We start from the raw sequence: 22,555 nt of genomic DNA on the forward strand, positions 1-22,555 counted from the left end.
TTAGAGAGTATATTTTAGCATGAATAATACAGGGTCCAGGGCCAAATCCAAGAGCCGAAAAGGAAGGTGACTTCAATACCAGAATAGTAACACCCCTAGAGAAAGTGGAGTGCGTGGAGTGGTAGTGGTGGCCCACCCATGGTTTTTTTTTAGGGCCAGAACCCTACGTCCTGTTAGGTGGCTTTCTTGGAGCACACATATGTGGGTTATAAGTTTTAATGAATTGGAACACCAGGGAACGCTTGGCCGGGGAGTTCAGTCCCCTGGTGCTCCAGGAGATGTTAAGGGAGGACATGTCTACCAAAAATAATAATGTTAGGATCAATGCAGGTCACGGCTCCTGGACTGGACCCCGGGACCCAAAAAGGGACACATCTGGAAACAGTGCAATGCTGATGAGTCAATTATTTTAGTACAATTCTCAAACAAAACCAAACTAAAAACAGATTGAGGATGCCAATATCTAAAGTAGATGAAACTAGCCCCCATTAGGGGAACTTACCCCACCCCCCCACCCCATAACTGAGGCAGGTTTCAATCCCAAAGTTATTCAGCTCGCCGGCTGCAACAGGGGGTCCGTGGAAGAGACAAGCCCCCCCCCCCCCCCCCGAGACTTCACACGGGGGGTGTAAGCAGCAGTTCAAGCGGCTTGCACACGTGAGATCGCCGCTTGTGATACAGCAGGCTGTGAGGACATAGAAAGTCAGACGAAGGGAGGTAGCCCATAATGCGACCTCACAGTGAAGTTGATCCATCTTTAGGAAGAGATACAGAACAAAAAAATCCAACACTCCTCAAAAGGAACAAGCAAGTGTAAAGGAAATTCATATCTCAACAGTCTCCTGACCAAGTTCTTTGGCAGGGGCATTAACTTAAAATTTCCCTGGTAGGGATAGTGATCATCCCCCCACAAGTCCGCGCACACCATGGATTGAACTGGGCATAACCTGTGCAACAAAACTAAGTCATCCATGTGGTAGTTCGTGTGGTAACTCAGACCTGGGCCCAGGCTACGGTGAGTAAACAATGAAAAGGGTCATACAGCACATACCCGGTAGACCATCAGCGAATCTGTGGTAGCGAGTCCAGCCACGCAGAGGCCTCTCTCGGTGTGGTAAAGAAACGAGTTGTCTCGCCGTCCTGGACTCTCAGGCGAGCAGGGAAGAGTACACTGTAGCAAATGATGCATGATCGCAAAGCCGCTTTAACTTGGTCAAAAGATTTCCTGAGTTTCTGGGTCTCTACCGAATAATCGGGGAAGATCATCAAGTTAGTGTTCTGGAATCTGAGGTCCCCAACATTTCTAGAGGTGTGGAGAACTTAGTCTCTGTCTCCGAAATTGAGGAGACGGAGAATAAAGATGCGGGGAGGGGATCCAGGATGCCCCGGCTTAGGCGGGATGTGGTGTGCCCTCTCTACCGTGTAATAAGGTAACCAACGGGCCTCGGGTAAACGGTCATGCAGCAGACCCTCTATGAAGGAGGTAGGATTATTCCCCTCCGCCCCCTCTGGTAAAACAATGCGAAGATTATTGCGCCGATTCCTGTTCTCCGCGTCCTCGGCTCTGTATTCAAGGGCCTTTACTTTGGTTTGAAGCGTACGGAGTGACGCTCCATGTTCCGCAATGGTGTCTTCGGTGGTACTCAGTCTTTGCTCCGTCTCAGTGACTCACGTTCTCATTTTATCTATATCTTGGCGGATTAGACCCATATCCAGCTGAACAGCTTCAATCTTTGTTGTTAACGTGGATTGGCAAGTAGCAATGGCCGCCATGACATCCGCCAGCGCGGGGGCCGAGAGTCATCCGACTCCATAGTGTTAGTCTACGGGGCTCTGTGGCGCTGTGCGTATTAAGAGCCTCCGGAGGGGGGCAGGTGGGCGTCTCTGAGGGGAGTTCGACTGTGCTGGAAAGGTCAACCTCTTACCCCCTTTACTATATTTTGCGCTGGAGTTCCTGCGTCTCATTCAGGTGTTGGGGGCCCAGATCTGGGCAGTAGTCAACAACTGGCTGTGGGAGCCTGTCTGCAGGGTCAGGGGTACTCAGGCAGTAGTTAGGGTAAAGCGTGTGTCCCCTTAACGGTCTTCCCCCTCACCTGCAGTTGTATAGTGCAGAAGCTGTCCACTTCAGGCCTCCACAGGCCTACAGGGGTGTTCAGCCCAGCCACCTCCCGTCACAACCGGGATGAGAGAGGTGGAGGCGCTCCAGGATTTGTTAAACTTCCCAGGCAGTTGTCCCCAGGCGTCACAGGGCCTCTTCCACCAGGATTCAGCACTCCTCCAGTCAGTCCGACGGCTCCGGACCTCCAGGAAAGGCCGCGGTCACTGCCTAGTTAAACGTGGGGGGGGGGGGGGGGGGAGTCCAGGCCGAAAGCACGGCCTATATTCAATCCAGGGTCACCTTTCCGCCCCCATCCGCGGTAGCCGGTGAGGCCCGACAGCAGAGCCGATCACGTCAGGGAACTCCCAGGCTCGCCGCGTGGGCCGTCAGGAAAGGCCACGGCTTCGGCACAGTCTAACGTGGTAGGCCATGAGCGGAGCGTACAGCGGGACGCCGATCGCGGCCCAGGAACAAAAATTCTCCTCGCTCCTCAATAGATAGGGAGTCCCTGGGTCCCCCCCCGGATAGCAGGGATTAAATTAGAGGATGATTGGAATCGATGGATCCGGATTTAAAGTACAGATTAGCGGAGCTCTCTAAAAAAGCAGCCGCTCACAGCGCCATCTTGGCCACGCCCCCAGGTGGCTGCTTTAACCCCTTGTTTGCTGTAGTGCACGGCACTTTTAGCATGGCCTCATTCACTTGAATGGGTCATGCTTGGTAAGTGCTACACCCACCAACCATGACAGGGTGTATAACTTTAGCTGCAGGTGTTTACAGGTGCTGGAGCAGAAGTGGGTGCAGTTGGGGCAGGGGTGATAAAAACACATCTTAATTATGGAGTTTTGCCACCCCCCAAACTGCAAATTAACCCCCTATAATAAGGCTTTAACGCACATGTGCTGCGGTTTACCTGCACTGCAGGTGCATCTGCAATTTTCCTGGGTTAGCTGCACTTTGCCATGGACTTCTATTATATCCTGTGGGTGTGGTAAACTTTCTGAAAGCGCACTAAAACTCCTGCATTCAGAAAGTGCACCAAACCCGCAGGTTATAATAGAAGTCTATGGCTAAGTGCAGAAAGCTGCAGATACAGTGCACTGCACATGTGGCCTGGGTAAACAGCAGCACATCAGTGTGAAAGCAGCCTTATACTATTATGCCCAGTGTACTGCTTCACACTGACCTAGAGAACTCTTCTTCCCTGCTGCTGGCACCACTCAAGACCGCTAGCCGGGATAAGAGGTTGAGAGCAGTTGTTATCACTCCACATGGGACAGGAGCCAGCACTAGGAGGCAGCATCAGCTTATGTGGCTCTTGCTCTCTACTATACCTCCAACTTTACAAATGTTTCCTCTGCATTGCACTCTGATGCTCTGTAATGGTGGATCAGCAAGCCCAGACTGAGCTCTACCAGTCACCTGTCTGAGATCCCTGACTCACGCTCTAAAGGATGCCATTCCAGACAAAATTCTTACCTTTCTCTGCAGCAGAACAGTACAAGTAATTAAAAACAATGAAGTATTGAGTGTATTTCTGAACTCAGATAATGTAACTATACAATGTTAAACCAAACAATAGCATTTCATTTACATAGTATGGATACTGAATGGCAGTCATATCTAAACTGGCTTCAAAGGAGACTGAAGGGGCAAAGCTGCTTACCAGGATATCCAATACCTTTGGCATTTGCATATGGAACCCCAGAAGACCCAGGGCTATAGACAGGATTCATGATTTTAGATCTAAAAAGGAAAAATAAAATAAAATGATGAACAACAATAACCATTACAGCAGTCAGGAGGATATTTGCATGTTTAAATTAAACCTGGCACACTTTAAACGGAGCATTGCATGGAAAAAAAAAATGCATAATTAAGCAGAGTATGTCTTCGGTGTAAACTAAATGTGAAAACAATCAGTAGATCCAGAGATACAGGCTGCTGTAGAAAGCCTTAATATAAGGGCTTACCTTAAAACATGGAAGCTCTAGTGGTACTGTTTCTGCGCTCCGACATTGGATATCAGGTGTACAGATCCAAGACAACTTGGCTTGTGACTGGGTAAGCTACTTCCAATCCACTGAGCAATGTGCCAGCCAGCCAAGCAGTGCTACTCAAGCTTGGCACAGTTCAGTTTGTGAGAAGTCTGTTACAGATACAGCTATCCTGATCCAGCTTTACTAACTAGTGGAAGGAGCAAGCATTCAGGACAATGCTAACACACTAGATAATAAAAAGAAGTCCTGGGTATTAGAGCCCCAGTCTCTGAACTTAAAACCAAGTCAGTAGCAGCACCTACACAAACCTGGCCATACATTATACAATTTTCTGTCAATTTCCTTTAGATTTACCTTCATCTATGTAGAAGGGCTGGCCTCACTGCAGACAAATGGAAAGTGTTTTGGTGTGATCTCTACAACCCCTGGCAAAAAGTATGGAATCACCACTCTTGGAAAATGCTAACTCAATTGTTTAATTGTATAGAGAAAAAAAAAAAAACCCCACTGTCACGTGACAAAAAAAAAAAAAAAAAAAAAAAAAAAAAAAAAAAAAAGAAGTATCGGCAAGTACTTGAAAAAAAAGTATCGGTACTTGTACTCGCCCCTAAAAAAGTGGTATTGGGACAACCCTAGTTGCAACTGACTACCTTTTTTTTTTTTTTGAAAAAAGGTAGTCAGTTGCAACTAGGGTTGTCCCAATACCACTTTTTTAGGGGCGAGTACAAGTACCGATACTTTTTTTTCCAAGTACTCGCTGATACTTTTTTTTTTAATGTCACGTGACAGTGGGTTTTTTTTTTTTTTTTTTAACAATGCTTCCTTTTTTTCCCCCCTTTCTTTGGGGGGGGGGAGACTTTTTTTATTTACATTTTTATTATTTTGTACAATAATATATATATATATATATATATATATATATATATATATATATATATATATATATATATATATATATATATATATATATATATATATATATATATATATATTTTTTTTTTTTTATTGCAGTGGTGTGGTTTTTTTTAATCAGCCCTGTTGGGGGGGGGGGGCTTGAGACAGAGAAAGAGACCGAGGATAGAGATTCCCCAGTCCCTTTCTCTGCAGCCTCAGCTGTACTGAAAATGAATGGAGAGAAGACAGCGGCTCCTCTCCAGTCATAAACTGAGACATCGTAATCACAGGAGATTACAATGTTTCAGTTATGTGAATTTATGTCAGCTGACTCTGTTCAAAGGAAGGAGGAGGACATGGAGAGAGACAGCACAACGGAGGGGGACAAGTGCTGATCACTGCTGACTCTCAAGGTATCGGGGAAGCATCAGGAGCATTTGCCCGAGTACAAGTACTCGGGCAAATGCTCGGTATCGGTGCCGATACTAGTATCGGGACAACCCTAGGTGCAACTGTTTTTGCAGATAAGGCAGAGGAACAAAATATTGAATCACCATGTACTTTGCAGTTCTAAAACAAAAATCTGCATCAGATGACATCCTGAAAAAGGATGTCATCACCAAACATTCTGTCAATTGATGGAATAAGAAGTGTCCAAAATCTCAATATAAACTTGTGCGTTTTTTGAAGATTTAATGACTGTCATCTCCTTTACCCGACATGCAACCCCATAGCATCAATGATTGTGGCAATTTGCATGTTTTCTTCAGGCAGTCGTCTTCATACATGTCATTGGAACAGCAACAAACAAAAGTTCCAGCATCATCATCCTGCCCAATGCAGATTGGTGATGCCTCACAGAATATCACTTTGATCTAGTCATCCACAATCCATGATTGCTTTTCTTTAGCTCACTGTAACCTTGTTTTTTCTGTTTAGGTGTTAATGATAGTTTTTGTTCAAATAAAATGGGAAGTTTGTTAAAAGGGAAACGTACTGGTAGACCAAGGAGGTCATCAACGCGTCAAGATAGAAAACTTAAAGCAATATGCATTAAAAACAGAAAAATACACAAAAACAAAATGAGGAACAAATGGTCTGTGACTAAACTGTAAGACACCAGCTAAATGGGATTTACAAACAGAAAAGCCAAACAAAAATCATCAAGAACACTTAAACAAAAAAATCTTAGACTTACCGGTATTTCTAAGAGTCTTTCAGGACAGCACCTGGAGAGAGCGTAGCTCCACCCACTTTCCCAGGAAACACTGCTGTCAGTTTTCTTTATAGACCGGACACTTCCACCATGGCCTCAGTTGTTCATAGAGTACCTCAAGCCATGCTGAATTTAGAGAAGCAGAACATAGCAATAACACCACATTTTATAATACAATTAGGGTGGGTCATCAGTTCTGTCTTGAAAGACTCGTAGAAATACAGTTACCGGTAAGTCTAAGGTTTTCTTCCTTCGTCTTTCAGGACAGCACCTGGAGATAAGAGAGTACTTACTCTAGGGTGGGACCACCGCCTGCAGGACTTTCCTGCCAAAAGATTGTTCCGATGCTGATAGCAAGTCCAACCTGTAGTGGCAGGTAAAGGTGGAAAAAGCTCGTCCACGTGGCCGCTTTACAGATCCGACCCGGAAAAGCCCCTGCTCATTCCACCCAGGACGTTGCTACTGCCCGTGTTGAATGGGCCACTACCCCTGCGGGAGGATCTGCCCCTGAAGCTCTATAGGCTTCACTGGTGGCCATTAACAGCCATCTTCCTATAGTGTTTTTAGAAGTACTGTACCCTTTACGTGGTCCTGAGAATATAAAAAGAGTGAATTTGATTTTCTGAATTCTCTTGCGACTTCTAGATAGTGTAGTAAACACCTTCTCATGTCCAGGCTGTGGAAAGACCTCTCCCTGGAGCTGGATGGTGTAGGGCAAAAGGTTGGGAGAATTATTTCCTGTGCCCTATGAAATGCTGTTGGGACCTTTAGCAGAAAACCCGGGACAGTTTTAAACACTACCCGGTCTGGAAATATATAACAGAAAGGTTCGACTATAGATAGGGCTTGCAGTTCGCCACTAAAAGAACTAGTTTGAGCAACCAAAATCAGGTTGTCGTTTCCGCCGGAGGTTCAAAGGGTTTTTTAGTCAAACCCTGTAATACCAATGATAGGTCCCATTTCGGAAAAAACTTAAAGTGCTGGCCTAGCTCTGGCCAATGCCTTGAAAAAAAAAAAAAATCTTATAATAATAAGCGGCTCCTGAGATAGCGGTCTCTTAAGGAATACCGATAAAGCAGCCACTTGGACCTAGTACTCCGAGTACTAGCCGCCAACCCCATCTCCATTCCCTCATGGAGAAATTCTAAAACCGAAATAAATTTCCTGTGGTGAAAAAACCTTAATTGTGCACCAGGAATTGAAATGTTTCTATGTTTTAAAATAAAATGCTCTGGTGACCTTTTTCGGCTACTTAATAGGGTTGAGACTAGTTTGTCTGACAAGCCTTTTCTTTTTAGGATCTAATCCTCAGTAACCAGCCTGTCAGTCTGAGGTGCTCGATATTGGGATGTTGAAGGGGCCCGAGTTAGGAGGTCTCTCCGCAGTGGAAGAACCCAGTGAGGTTCCACCGCCATCCTCTGCACAGTTGAAAACCAGGCCCTCTTGGGCCAAAAAAGAGCCACTAGAATCACACTCGTGGTCTCTTTGCAGCTTCTTTAATACCAACGGAATCATTTTAAAAGGCGGGGGAAGGCGTAGCACAAGTGGAAGTTCCACAGCTGTGCTAGTGCACCCAATCCACTTGCTTGATCTTGCCTGTTCAGTAAAAAATAAGCCTCCACCTTTGTGTGTTGGTTTGGGATGCAAACAGATCTGAGGAGCTCCCCATCTTTCTTTTAGCCTCTGGAATACCTTGGAGTTCAGACTCTATTCTGATTCTAGTATCCTTTCCCGGCTCAGAAAATCTACTAGATTCAGATCTCCCTTTAGGTGCACCGCTGTTAGGGATGTCAAGTTGCTTTCTGCCCAGGACAGAATCTGAAGGGCCAAGGATAGTAACACCCTGCTTCTCGTGCCTCCTTGCCTTGTTATATAAGCCACTGCTGTGGCGTTATCCAAAAACACTTGAACATGGTGACCTTGGACTAGATCCTCGAAGGCCCATAGTCCTAGAAGAATAGCCCAAAGCTCACTCCAATTGGAGGATCTCTTGTCTTCCTTGTTTGTCCATGTCCCTTGAGCCATCTGCCCTCCCAGATGGGCGCCCCAACCCCAAGAACTTGCGTTGTTTGTTAACCTCCTTTCTTTCTACGGGAAAACACCAGAGTAGGCCCTTGTCCAAGTTTGAGAGACTCCTCCACCACCAGGACTTTCTCTGAACCCGAGGGGGCATTCTGATCAATTTCTCCAGAGACTCCCAATAGGACCAATTCCTCAGAATTGCCTGTTGGAGATCCCTTGCATGGAGACATGTTTATTGTACTGCTGGAATTGATGCTGTGAGGAGTCCTAATACTGACATAGCTGCCCTGATAGAGATTGGCAGGTTTGTTTGGGTCTTTTTTTACAGCATTTTAAACCTTCTCTATTTTTTCCTCCAGGAGAAAGATTCTTTCCTGTATGGAATTGATGGTATATCCCAGAAATGTTATTGTCTGAGACGGGATCATGTTTGACTTCTTGTTTATGATCCAGCCGAGACCTTCCAAGTGTCTGTCTCCTTCAGATCTTTCTCTAATAGATCCCTTGTTCTGGCAAATAGCAGGAGGTAGTCTAGATATGGTACAATCGATATTCGTTTTACTCTGAGGGGAGCTAAGGCCTCTGCTATAATATCCTCGGTGAGGACAGCCCGAAAAGGAAGGGCTCTGAACTGAAGATGTGAGATTGAGTCTCCCATCTTGACCGCAAACCTTAGGTATTTCTGCGATGCTGGTGCTATAGGCATATGGAGATATGCATCCCTCAGATCTATAGATGCCAAAAAACAGCCTGGGGTCAGGAGACCCTTCACTGAAAAGATTGTGTCCATCCTGAACTTCTTGTACCCGATTGACCTGTTTAGTATCTTCAGGTTCAGAATTAATCTGCTTCGATATGGGTTTTCAACTGTTCAAGCCAGTGCTCTAGGTTCCTGGCCACCACAGTGGAGGCCATAGCTGGCTTCAAATTTGCTAAGGTTGAATCTTATGCTTTCTTTAATAGGGAGTTTGCCCTTTTATCCATGGCGTCTTTTAGGATACCAATATCCTCAAAACGCAAGGTCTGTGTTCCTTGATACTTGAGAAAAAAAACTGCATCAAGGTTTGTTTTTTTAATCCAGACTTGAGAGCTATCCTCTTCGAAAGGAAACCTCCATTTGAGGGATTTGGAAAAGAAAGGAGCCCTCTCTGGGTCCTTCCATTCTCTTCACTGTCTCCAATAGAAAAACCTATGTACTGGAAATACCCAATGCTTCACTTCACCCATGCCTTGGAACATTTTGTCGTGCAATGACAACTGGGTTTTATCCTCTTTGATTTTCAAAGTTGTGTGGATAGTCTTTAAAAGATCATCCACTTCATCTAAGCATAATTTATAGCGTGAAGAAGAAACCTCTTTCTCTTCATCCTCTTCTTCCTCAGAATCTGAGGAAACACTTCGCTCTTCATCCTCTGAATCACTGCCCCCTCTGGATGCAGAAACAGACAGATGAGAACGGGGTACTGTGCTGCCTAAAGGTTGTGCAGCTGGGCGCTTATCCAAATAGGAACGGAACGTCTCAAACGTGTCCGCCAGTTCCTTCCGGAAGGAGCTTAATAATTCTCCTTGTTGAGTAGCAGGTGTAGCTGGGGAAGTTTCCTCCTTAACTAGATCTGCTATACAGGACCTGCATAACACCTTGGTCCAGGACTCTCTAAGTACATTTTTGCAGGACAGGCATTTCTTTTTAGGATGAGGGGAGGCATGTTTAGTCTTTTCTTTAACTTTCCGAAATACACCAAAACCAGCCCTCAAACATGTGCATCTACACAGAACATATAAAAACAGTAACCACTTGATTGTAAAACAATCTGCTGCCAAATAGAGGAGCTAACCATTTAGCCCCTGTGTTTGATACTGCAGCTACTAGTGAATCCCCACACAGAGTTACTTTTCTAACAGACAAAACACATTCTCCCTAGTACCAAACAATCCAGGGAGAGTGGTGCAGGCTCCCCTATCTCCCCCCATGGGAGTAAGGGAGGGAAAAAAAATACAGGACCCATAGAATAATGTACAGAGACCACTGTCCCTGCTTACCTGGGCCTGGCTGGTGTGAGTGGCTGCTTCCACCGCAGTTTGTTCCTCCCCCATGCTGTGAGGCTACAATGGCGTTCAGCTGCTTTTATTTGAATTTCCGCTGCGAGGGCCAGAAATGACACCAGCGAGAAGAGGCCGCCCCCTCGTCCTGCGTTCCAGCGGCCGGATGCCGCATCGCTGGAAGTCCCGCCCCCGGCAGGAATGAAGCACTGGTCATCAGGACCCGGAAAGCATGGAGGCTTGGGGATGGGGGAGTCGCCGCACAATGCATACAATTCCTCCTTCTAGCCTGTGCCGCCGGTCTGAAAAGAGCGGGGACCCCCAGCAGCCTGACCCTTGCCTGGTATGAAGAGGAGACGCCGCAGCATCCCCCTCGTGTAAGGGAGGATGCTGGGCTGGCCTGCTGACAAAAACAACCTTTCAGGTATGCACTTATACTCTCCCCACCTGGAGAAAGCGTAGCACACCCCTGGTTCCCTGCAGTGCTTCCACCATGGAGGAGGAAACACAACTGAGGCCATGTGTCCAGTCTATAAAGAAAACTGACTGCAGTGTTTCCTGGGAAAGTGGGTGGAGCTACGCTCTCTCCAGGTGCTGTCCTTAAAGACGAAGGGAGAAAACAAGGTTACAGTGGGATAAAGAAAAGCAATCATGGATGACTGTGGATGACTGAATGAAAGTGATATTCAGTGATAAATCACCAATCTGCATTGGGCAGAGTGATGATGCTGGAACTTTTGTTTGGTGCCATTCCAATGAAATGTATGAAGACGGGCCTGAAGAAAACATATAGATTTCCACAATCATTGAGTACTAGTTCACACCAGATGCAGTTTTGTGCGCTTTTTTTTCTGCACACCAGGTGCAGTTCTGTGTGCTTTTTTCTGCACTAAAAATGTATGCAGTGTTTTTCATGCATTCCAATGACTCTAGTTCACACCAGTGCTGTCAGTTCCTGCACCAGAAACTGACCTGGAACTACATTGGTGTGAACTAGAGCCATTGGAATACATGGAAAACACTGTGCACGCGTTTTTAGGGCAGAAAAAAAAAAAAAAAAAGCGCATGGAACTGCATCTGGTGTGAACTGGTCCTTAGGGGTAGCATGTCAGGTAAAGGTACGGGGAGATGACAGTCATTAAATGCACAAGTTTATATTAAGATTTTGGGCACTTATTCCATCAACTGAAAGGATGTTTGGTAATGACATTTTTCAGGATGTAATCTGATGCAGATGTTGATTTTAGAACAGCAAAGTACATGGTGATACCATATTTTTTTTCCTTTGATCTGCAAAACCAGCTGCAACTGACTACAGAGTTTTTTTTTTTTTTTTTTTTTTTTTTTTTACACAAACATTTTCCAAGAGTGGTGATTCTATACTTTGTCAGGGGTTGTATATGATTTTGGTAAATCAAAATAAATAACAATGTATAACATATAGCCAGCCTTACTTCTATCACTGCAGATTCATCAACAATTAATAGATACTCTGGTGGGGCCTAGCTCAGGTATTGCAGGACAGGTCAATAACTACATAAAACATTAAAGCGGAGTTCCACCCAAAAGTGGAACTTCTGATCATTGTACCCCCCCCAATTCAGTCCAGGGGGGGGGAGCAGGACACCAGTCTTTCACAGGTATGCTCTACCCACTTCCGGGAGCCTCAGCCGTGGGTATTGACGTCACCGCGGGGCTCCCTCCTCCTTCCCTGGCCCAGTAGGAAAGAGTGGCATGCGCAGTAGGGTCCCCGGCGTGAAGCCATAAGGCTACACACAATGGAGGCGGGAGCACCCGACAGCTGATAGAAACATTAGCTCCAGTGCCAACATTGCTGGACTCAAGGACAGGCAAGTGTCCCATTATTAAAAGGTCAGCAGCTGCAGTATGCGCAGCTGCCAGCTTTTCATTTTTTGCAGCAGTGGGCAGACCTCCACTTTAAGTGCCCTTATGTCTGGATCTACTGGTCACTCTGACATGCAGTTTGCATGGAGGAGGTAACTGTTAGTTAAAAGCAAACATTTAGCCAAAGCTCATTTAGCTGTACTTCTATGGATCACAGGAGTGCAATTCATTTTGCACTCCTGTGACCAGTTTTTACCAGAGAGCGGACTGAAGTCGGTTCTCAGTGTAGAGGCGCCAGGGGGGCGATGCTGCATTTACCTAGGTAAGTATTAATCAGGAAAAAAAAAAAAATTTAAATATAATTTCCTTTACTTCTTTTAAGCATTTTTTTTCCCCATATGTTCACTCTGAATTTCCTGATCCCGAAAAAGGTTCACTTAATTTAAGTGAAACACCATCTACATGAACTGAAAGAGGACTTAAAATATTGAAAATACCATGAAAAACAAAAACACCACACACACAAAGTTTAAAAGAATGGAACAAAGCTAAACAGCATTTTTAAACAAACCTATGTCAAAAGGTCTCAATTAGGGGTGCGCATCTTCACTGGTCTCACGATTCGATTACGATTATCTGGTCAACGATTCGATTCCGCGATGCATCACGATTACCGACGAGCTCCCAATTCCGCTTGGGCCGCCTAGGCGGCCCTTCCACCCTGCAATCTTCTGGGAGACATCACAGTTCCCAAAAGATTGCCCAGCTATGGAGGACAGTGCAGTGAGACATGCGCACCTGGCTGTGAAGCTGCAAGCTGTCACAGCCGGATGCCCACAGTAGTATTGCCAGCGCTGTGGACAGGCAGGGGAGAGAAGGGAGGGTTTGGGTGGCCACGTCGCTGGATTGTGGGACAGGTGAGTGTATTTATTAAAAGTCAGAAGATGCACTTTTTTTGTAGCTGCTGACTTCTAATAAACAAAAAATTGACTGGAACTCTGAATTAAAAATAACCTCACTCCCTTAAAAAGTGCAGTAATCCGGTGCACTACAAGGTACAGAGATTCACACACACACTGCTGCTTGGAGGTCAGAAGGGACAGAATCCACAGATGACAAACAGCCCTGTGAAGTTCCCTGTACTGACCAGTGGCAGTTGGTGCTCAAAATTTTTTGGGGGGGTGCAAACAAACTGAAAAATACTGAACCTCCCCCATCAAATGCAGCCTCACTGTGCCCGTCAAACGCAGCCATCACTAACCACCCCCCCACAATTACTTTCTTTTAATAAATGTTGTATTACAATGGATGCTGTGCCCCCGCTGTATGTGCTTTTTAAAAAACGATGTCGCTTCATACTGAATTTCGCCGTAGTACGATCATGTGACTCCCGGCTCATCCCGCCCCTCTCCGCTCTCCTCTCACGTGTCTCCCGAGTCCTGACATCAGCGGGGAATTCCCAGTCCCGCCCGCTGACTGTAGTTATCGTATCAGAGGAGAGGCGGCGGGACTGAGAATTTCCTGCTGACGTCAGGACTCAGGAGACGGAAGAGGAGAGCGCAGAGGGGCGGGACGGGAGTCACATGATCGTACTACGGCAAAATTCGGTATGAAGTGACATTGTTTTTTAAAAAGCACATACAGCAGGGGCACAGCATCCATTGTAATACAACATTAATGAAAATAGAGTAATTTTAAAAATACGCTCGGAGCGCTTTCCCGGGAGGGGCGGGGCTAGTAATAATAACGTCACCGGACATCGATTTTCCGGTCCTTATGCATCAATGCCGCATCGGGGACACCCGAATCGCGATGCAACGATTAATTTCAGCACCCCTAGTCTCAATGCCAACCCCACACATTCATAACGTGCAGCTGGCCAGAGAGCAAATTTCACTTGCTTTCTAATGAACTGGACAAAAACCAAAAAGCCGATCCGCGAACTGTTCCTTGCATTGGACACAGATGTACACTCCAGGATGTGTGTTGAGATCCATGCAGCTGGTAACCCTTCACACGGCTGTACAGATCAGTATGCCTGTGTGAATGATGCCCTACATAGTGTATGGTCAGCTGAAAGTGTTACAGGACCCTGCATTTATTATATCTGGTCTCCCGCAGTACACAAAACATGGAAATGCAATTTTAGTAAACAAACTGCTATCAGTGAAAAAGTGAGTGAAAAAAAAAACAAACTGTTTTTGATCACATTTTAATAAAATGCTTTGAGTAAAAATCTATCTAAAGATAGTTTTCTATTTAAGATATAGTAAAAATGTAGTTAATTCAGCATGAAATGGAGCTTAGTTATGTAGCATGAGGCTGTATATTCTGCAATATTTACATTTTTGGTAAACTTATTTAATGAATCCAAACACTGTAAGCTAAGATAACATTTACTGCATTGATGCAGTCAGTTTCATAGTAAAAATTAGATAAAACAATGTTCAGGAATATTCCTTTATCCCACTGTTTTGCAAATGTACACTTCAAACTGTATGATTGTTTGAAGAGAAATGCATCTGTACCAGGCTCGAAGTGTGAGGAGGAAGGGCAAGCAGTAAAAATGAAAGTGAAACCTTCTAAGCAGCTTATAAACCTTGTAATCTTTCTGCACATAGCTTGAAGTGCTTTATTCCTCCCTTGAGGAGCAAAATGACAGCAGGCCATAAAAGAGACCCAGCTTGGGAATATTTTAATAAAGTTCCTCTACCTATGGGTAAAGCAGGTATGCATGCAAAATGCAACTAAGATGCAAGGCTTCGTGGCCCGAATGAAACATGAGAAGATGTGCTGTGATGAAAGGACCAGGTTTGAAGTATTTTTTTTTTTTTTTTTTTTTAAATGTGGACCCAGCTGGTATATTCAGTTTAAGTTATTTTTGTTTGTCATTTGGTTTATGCGCTTGTTTTAAGCAAATACAAGAACATGTAACATAATGTTATCGTTTTAGTCTGCATTCACACCTTGCCGCTTTTTTTGTGGCGATTTTGTACAGGTCACCAATGTAAAAAGCAGAAAAACTGCCCCAAAGAAGCTCATGTTCTTTTTTGAGCTTAAGGTGTTTTTGCTTCAGGTGACAAAACGCTCAGATGTGAAAAGGTGCCATTGAAATGAATGAGATTTTGCTTGGGCATTTTTCAGGCGTTTTACAAGTTGAAAACGCTCAGGTGTGAATGCAGCCTAAGATAAAAGAATGAGTGTCCAAGTTTTTTGTATTTAATTTTTTTGCTTTATTTTTCAATTTATTCATTTCATTTTCTATTTTTTGGTATTTTCCATATTCATATAGAGTCTCCTATGATTCTATTTTTATATAATTATAGAAAAATGTGTTCAAATATCTAGTATTGTAGGAATGTGATGAGCTCGAACAATGCAATGAATCTGTAACGTCAAACAAAAGTGGATAGGCTTGACCACGTTGCTGCCTTGCAGATTTGTTCTGAGGTAGCACCAGCTCTCCTGCCCTGTAATAAGCCTATGGGTGACATCACCCAGGCTCTGCAGCCGTTGTCACGGCCTCTCCTCCTCACTGAAGCTGGTACTGGGACACGATTATGTGACCAGCTTCAGAATAGGCAAGTATAGATAATTTTATGTTTTTTATATGGTAAACAGGATAGTCTTAGAATAGGACTGGGAGTAGATTTAGGCTTAGTTAGAACTGGACTGGAATTCCACTTTAAACTGTGTTGCAAGCTACTTTCAGACTCGTAAACCCCCATTCACACTTGAGGGTAGTGTATGCAAGCAATTTGAGGGTTTTTGTGTGAATTTTTTGAGTGAAGTGCCATACAGAAGCATCTTCGGGGGGAGGATTGCTCATTTTGTCCCCATAGTCTATTATGAGAGTACCTTAAAAATATGCACAGCACAGATTTTTATGTGTTTTTTGCATTGAAGTCAATGGAGCCCCAAAACACTCATTTACCTTTTAGAGCTTCAGGCACTCAAATAAAAGCATGGAATTTGACTGGCTTAGCATATGAGCTTTAAACATCAAGCTACAAAACACTCAGGTGAGAAGGGGGTGCTTAGACGTAGACACTTCCTCAATACATACAACTTAAAAAAACAAACAAACACACACACAAAAGGAAACTTGTGCAATAGAAACCCAATGTGCTGACAATGCTCTAGACCAGGGGTAGGCAACCCCTGGCACGCAAAGTCTCTTTTGCCAGACTCCCTCCCCAACAGCAGAGCAGAGACACTAATGCATTTCAATTTCAGAGTTCACCACACCTGCACTGAGGGGGAGGCACTGTGCCCCCACATATTGTAAAAGATGGGAAACATTGCTTGGTCCTCCAACTTTGCTGTAGCTCTGATCGTCAGCTTTTGTGATGGGGAAGAGATAGGGGCCGCCTCCAGCAGAACTGCACCCTGTTTCCAGGAGGAGGAGGACTGTCTTGGCCACCGCTAAAGCCAATCACAGTCCTGCTAGCCCCGTCCACCATCTGGAGGAAGATGACTCGCTTGGTTGCCAATACCAATCTCAGAAAGAAGAGATTTCACTGTGATTTAGAAAACCACAATCAGGTGACAGTTTGTGGAATTACTGTTGAGCTTCTGGGAACTTCGTTGAAATTATTCCTGAACCATTGCATCACTTACTACTGAACCCCGGCACTCTGTGTCCCTTTAAGCCACAGCCAGTATTTAACGCAATGAAAAAAAATCACTCAACCACTTTCCATAGCTGCGGGGGCTACCTGAGCTCATCATTGCGCATCCATTCCAGATGCTTGTACGATACATCACATACAAGCACGTAGGCCGGATGCAAGAGGTGGATCAGCAGGATGAGTGTGCCAGGACAGGTAGATGTGTCTCACCTCCGCTTTCTTTCACCACTCTGCACATCACGCCAATCAGGACATCTCGGGAAACCCTTATGCGGGCCATGAATGCAAGCTTAATCTCTTTGCAGTTGACGCCTTCTTGACTCTGACCAACCCCCTTACAAATCTTCAGCGGACTATTGTACTGCTCATCGATTTTGGGCCTACGTATCATCTTAGACAAAACGGTCACCTTTAATGTCACCTTATCTCCCTACCGGGTTATTAGCTTACAGTCCCCACTTACACTGGGCATCCTCCCATATTATCTTGGAATTCGGCTGACTCCTTCCCAATTCCTCTCTCTTTACATCTAATTATTATCCATTGCTTTGCTCCTTAATCAGCACTTATGTGGTCTTGGCAGTCCCCACACTTGTCCTGGATAGGCCTGACTGCACTCCTATCACAATGCTTTCCCTTCTCTGGCTCCCCCATAATCTTTGCCCATCGTTATTGAGTCCACTTATGTATCACACCCTACAAGTCTGGCATTCTGTACAGTACTCTGCTGGGTTAATGTCGCCCTTTTTGCCCTTGCTTGCAATCACTAACACTCCTTTTCCCCCAGGCTTAGACCAACCACAGGCATTCTCCTGGTGGGTTGCTAATGGGTTCATACGTGTCCGACACTTTCTAACCACCAGATCATTCCCCATCGTGGGCCTCGCTTCAGGAGTCTCACGACATTCCAGGAGACGAAATTCTTCCGCATTGGCTCGCCTCACTGGGCAGAAGTTCTACATACCTATTTGAAAAAATTAAATTCGTTCTTCCATCCCTCTCACCTACGTAGGAACAAGACTTGGCAGATTGGAGCGGGGATTGGTCTTCTGTGGCACAAAAGATCATTTAATACAGCCACCTTGGAAGCAGCATATAAGGTGCTACTCCGATGGTATTGGGTCCCTGCCCATGCCAATCCATCCTACAGTGACTGCTGTTTCTGGGGCCAGCAAGGTGATGATGTTCACACATGGTGGACGTGCCCTAGACATATTTGTTTTGAGTCCAGTGGCCTCCTATTCACTTTATTCCACCTCCCCATATAAAAAAAAAAACAGAAGCCAAATCTGCCCTACTACATTCATTGCCCAATTCCAGGCCTGTGTGCCTATCAGTGAAAGCTTGCTTATATATTTTTGTCAGCCAAAAGAACAAATTGCCAAAGCCTGGAAGAAACCTTCACAGCCTGGTTCCCTGCTGCACGCGATTTGCACTGTGCGATCCCACTGGTCCCTGCTGTCTTCTGGGACCTGTGTGTCTCCCAGAAGACGGGGGGGGGGGGGCGCGATGGACAGGGCGCCACATAGGGTAAAGCTATCAGCGGATATTGCAGCTATCTATGCCCAGAAGTGGGAGCAAATACCTGGATTAGACAAGTATTTGCTTCCCACCCCTGAAAGATGCCAAATGTGACACGGGGGGGGGGGGGGTAGTTTGGGGGAGGATTCCAAAATGTGAAAGTTCCATTTTTGGGTGGAACTCCGCTTTAATAACGTACTAGTATACAATGCACATAATGCCATTGTTTTTTTTTTTGGGAGGGGGGGGGTTCCAGCAGTTTATTACCGCTTGAACACAAAAGCACTTCAAAAACTGCTCAGTGTGAAAAGCAGCCTTAAAGTGACGGCAAAGCAGAAGATCAGCTTTAAAATGACTTGTTACCATGTGCTTTATTGCTCAATTTCACACAAACTTCCACAAGGTGCATTGGGGTGACAACAACAATTAACGACATTGCTAAACACATGTAAAAGATTTTTTCTTTTTTGTGTGTGTTCTGCAGGGTCCTGTGCAATTTTGCATGCATTCCTACATCCCATGAATGTGAACCCAACCTTCAACATGTGGACATGTCCAGCTTTCTCCCTGTGTGGATTGTTAGCAACTTGTAAACTAAAGAACACCATATGGAGGGGGAGAGGTGGGAGGACAATCATCCTAGATTATAATCTCGAATGAACAGGACCCTCCAATTCCTCCTGTAGTGAATTGGAACTGTACAGTTTGTAAAGTTGTAAAGCACTGTGCAAACCGTTGGCGCTATAAAAAATATTGTATAATAATTACAAAAAGACTAGTGCATGCTGATCAAACTCTGCCAATAACTAAATGTAATTCTCTACAATGGAGATATTTATATATGGGGTGGATTTACTAAAGGCAAATAAACGGTGCACTTTACAGGGAAGCTGCTTCAGATCTTAGTAAATAAGATGATGCTTCACTTTGTAAAGAATAACCAACTAGATGCAAGCAAAATGAAAAAAAAAAAAAATTTATATATATATATATATATATTTTTTTAAGCAACATTCTTGCACAGGATTGGATGATAGAAGTGCCCTCCATTTACTAAGCCCACTCAGGGAGTAGATTGTACGTATCCCTCACACTGGAGATGACATGAGCAGTGAGTGGAGCGCCAGGCCGCTCAGTAATGATGGGGGAAGGGTTGGTTGGTTGGGGGGGGGATTGGGGATGTGTATCCATTGTACTCGGTGTCCTCTGTGCGGTGAGCCCTCCATGATGTACACACTCAGCCATCACACCTGTCCTTGTATATGTGGGACCGTCCTCCGAGTCCCCCCCCCTCAGGGAGGCGGCAGAGTGATTCCCCTGGATGGAGGGACACAGAGGACGGGGGAGGGGAGGTAGGCCTCAGCCCGGCTAGGAGTGATCCCTGTAAATAAACTCCAGGTGAAGGCCGCACTGAGCGCCCCTCCATCTCCAGCCCGCTCTCTCACCTCTCGGTCTCTGGTCAGGACGCAGCACTCTTCTCACACTACCGTGTCCGGGTTTCTTCCTTTCTTTCTGCGAGGAGGAAATACTGTGCAGCAACAACCTACGGGCCCGTGTCGTCACTTCCTGTCAGAGCCGCCAGCTTCTCCCGCCCCCTTTGCTCCTGTCCGATGGGCTGGGGGAGGAGCCGGCGCTGCCTGGGTCACGTGGTGTCATTCGCAGCCTCCCTATTGGTTCCAATCTGTTTTCGAAGTGTCCGTGCGTGTGTGTGTATTCATTGTCATGTGTGCGGACACTGAGTGAGCTGACAGTGCAGGGGGAGCCCAGCCTGGGCCTATGCAGGGCCCCTGGTAGTTATTATAAGGACAGAATAATGCTAGTTATCCAACACAAATAAAAAGTCCATGTATAGCCAGAACTTGTATCTGCAATTTGGAAGGAGTGTGGCGGAGGTTAAAATAGAAACCTTTTTTACATTTTGGATGGAGTAAGGGAGGGTTTTATAGACCCTGTCAGTTTTTTTGCCATCTGTGTCCCATTTAGGGTTGTCACCTCATCACTTTAAACACATATGAATTACACAGGTTCTGTGGCTGATTAAGGTGGTAATTAAACTCACTTGGTGCCTGATCTGCATTAAATTAGCCTCAGTACCTGTGCGATTCATATGTGTTCAGGTTTAAAGAAATGAGGTGGCAAATCTAGTCCCATTGGGGAGATTTCCCTTCACTTCCTGCTCCATAGCCAAACAGGAAGTGAGAGGAAATCCCTTCAAAGTGTGGGAATTGTTTCAAGTATAGAAATGAAGACACTGCAAGCTGAGGTATATAACAGAACTAGGAATGGGCTCGGGTGTGTTCAGGATCTCACATGCCCACTCCTGCCAGGAAGCCGACACTGCACACCACTAATCACAGGCAGAGAGACATTTCCTGATCTGCAGCTGCACAGACTGGGAAATGTCACACTACCTGTGATTAGCCGTGTGCAGTGTCGGTTTCATGATGGGATCGGGCACATGGGATTTCGAACACCCCCAGCCCATTTCTAGTGGGGGACTCCAAACTATGGCCTGCAGGCCACATCCAGCCTGCAACTAGAATAAGCGGCATATCCTAAATGTGCACAGCTTGAGGATTAAAGTTAGCAGAGGATGGCTATGATCTTCACTTCAACCCCACAATGTAACAAAGAACTCTGATGGAGACCCTGATGTAAGGGGAAGTCTGAAGGTGACCCTGATGTAAGGGGGAGTCTGATAGAGGCCTTGATGTAAGGGGGAGTCTGATAGAGGCCCTGATGTAAGGGGAACTCTGAAGGGGACCCTGATGCAAGGAGGAGTCTGATGGAGACCCTAATTTAATGGGAACTCTGAAGGGGACCCTGATGCAAGGAGGAGTCTGATAGAGACCCTGATGTAAAAGGGAAGTCTGATGGAGACCCTGGTGTAAGGGGAACTCTGAAGGGGACCCTGATGCAAGGGGGAGTCTGATGGAGACCCTGATGTAAGGGGACACTGATGTAAGGGGGAGTCTCATAGAGACCCTGATGTAAGGGTAACTTTGAAGGGGACTCTGATGCAAGGGAGAGTTTGATGAGACCCTGATGGAAGGGGACCCTGATGGAAAGGGACCCTAATGTAAGGGGGAGTCTGATGGAGACCCCGATGTAAGGGTAACTCTGAAGGGGACCCTGATGCAAGGGGGGGTTTGATGAGACCCTGATGGAAGGGGACCCTAATGTAAGGGGCAGTCTGATGGAGACCCTGATGTAAGGGGAACTCTGATGGGGACCCTGATGTAAGAGGGAGTCTGATGGAGACCTTGATGGAAGGGAAATCTGAAGGGGACCCTGAAGCAAGGGGGGCTCTGATAGGGACTTTGATGCAGGAGGAGCTTTGGTAAGGACCCTGATGTTATGGGGACTCTGATGGGAACCAGTGTTAATTTCTGCAACTAAAACATTTGTTATCAAAATTTTTGTCAGCAGCCTTATTACAGTGATGAAAACAAAATGAAAAGTACACCATATTTTCGTCCACTGAGGAAAATTATGATGAAAATCAATTTCGTTTTCGCTAACGAACGAAAACGAAAATGTGAGGCAGAGACATTTATCCTTTGGAAGTTCCAGTTTCCACGGAGCTCCACCTGCTTCTGCTCCCAGCTAGCAAGCGAGTTGAGACCGTAGCATGCATCGCTTAGCAGCAGTTGCAGCACTGTTCATCCAGCATTACAGGCTTACTCCAGGTTCTCAGATGACTGTCCAGAGCAGAGCAGCACTGTGCAGCCTCCCGACGAGAGTCCCACTCCCAACTTACAACGACCGTTCAGACCAGACAAGAGCACTGTGAGTGTGTACATTACAATTACAGGCCTGAGTTCACTGTCCAGAGCACTGTGGAGCATTACAGGCCTGAGGTCACTGTCCAGAGCACTGTGCAGCATTACAGTAAATGGCAAAAGCTCATTGCATGACTTGCTGCCTTTTGGGGAACATACCTATACCCTCCAGAGTGACACCATGTCCATGTCCCTGACTGTCCCTGCCCTCTTTGCTCAACTCAGCCACCTTGAGGACTTTAACCACTTCAATCACTTCAATACAGGGCATTTTCACCCCCTTCCTGCCCAAGTCAATTTTCAGTTTTTAGAGCTGTCGCACTTTGAATGACAATTGCACGGTCATGCAACACTGTACCCAAATGAAATTTTTATAATTTTTTCTCCACAAATAGAGCTTTCTTTTGGTGGTATTTGATCGCCTCTGTGGTTTTTATTTTTTGCGCTATAAACAACATTCAGAAACTGCTTAAAAAAGGCAGAGGAGTATGCTGTAAGAAAATCCA

At 45.5% G+C, this 22,555-nt stretch overlaps 1 protein-coding gene across 1 annotated transcript in view; it reads right to left on the reverse strand.

Moving 5' to 3' along the window:
- Positions 1-19,866, reverse strand: part of FAM168B (family with sequence similarity 168 member B) — a 38,419-nt gene extending 18,553 nt beyond the window's left edge. Inside the window, exons 1-2 of the mRNA XM_073625826.1 lie at positions 19,713-19,866; positions 3,765-3,844 (exon numbers count right to left, since the gene is read on the reverse strand). Coding sequence (XP_073481927.1) covers positions 3,765-3,834 — 70 coding nt within the window. The 5' untranslated portion in view covers positions 3,835-3,844; positions 19,713-19,866. The remainder of the gene's footprint in view (positions 1-3,764; positions 3,845-19,712) is intronic.
- Between the last annotated feature and the right edge of the window lie 2,689 nt (positions 19,867-22,555).

The sequence above is a fragment of the Aquarana catesbeiana genome, linkage group LG04 (assembly GCF_042186555.1).
Source record: "Aquarana catesbeiana isolate 2022-GZ linkage group LG04, ASM4218655v1, whole genome shotgun sequence".
NCBI lineage: Eukaryota > Metazoa > Chordata > Amphibia > Anura > Ranidae > Aquarana > Aquarana catesbeiana.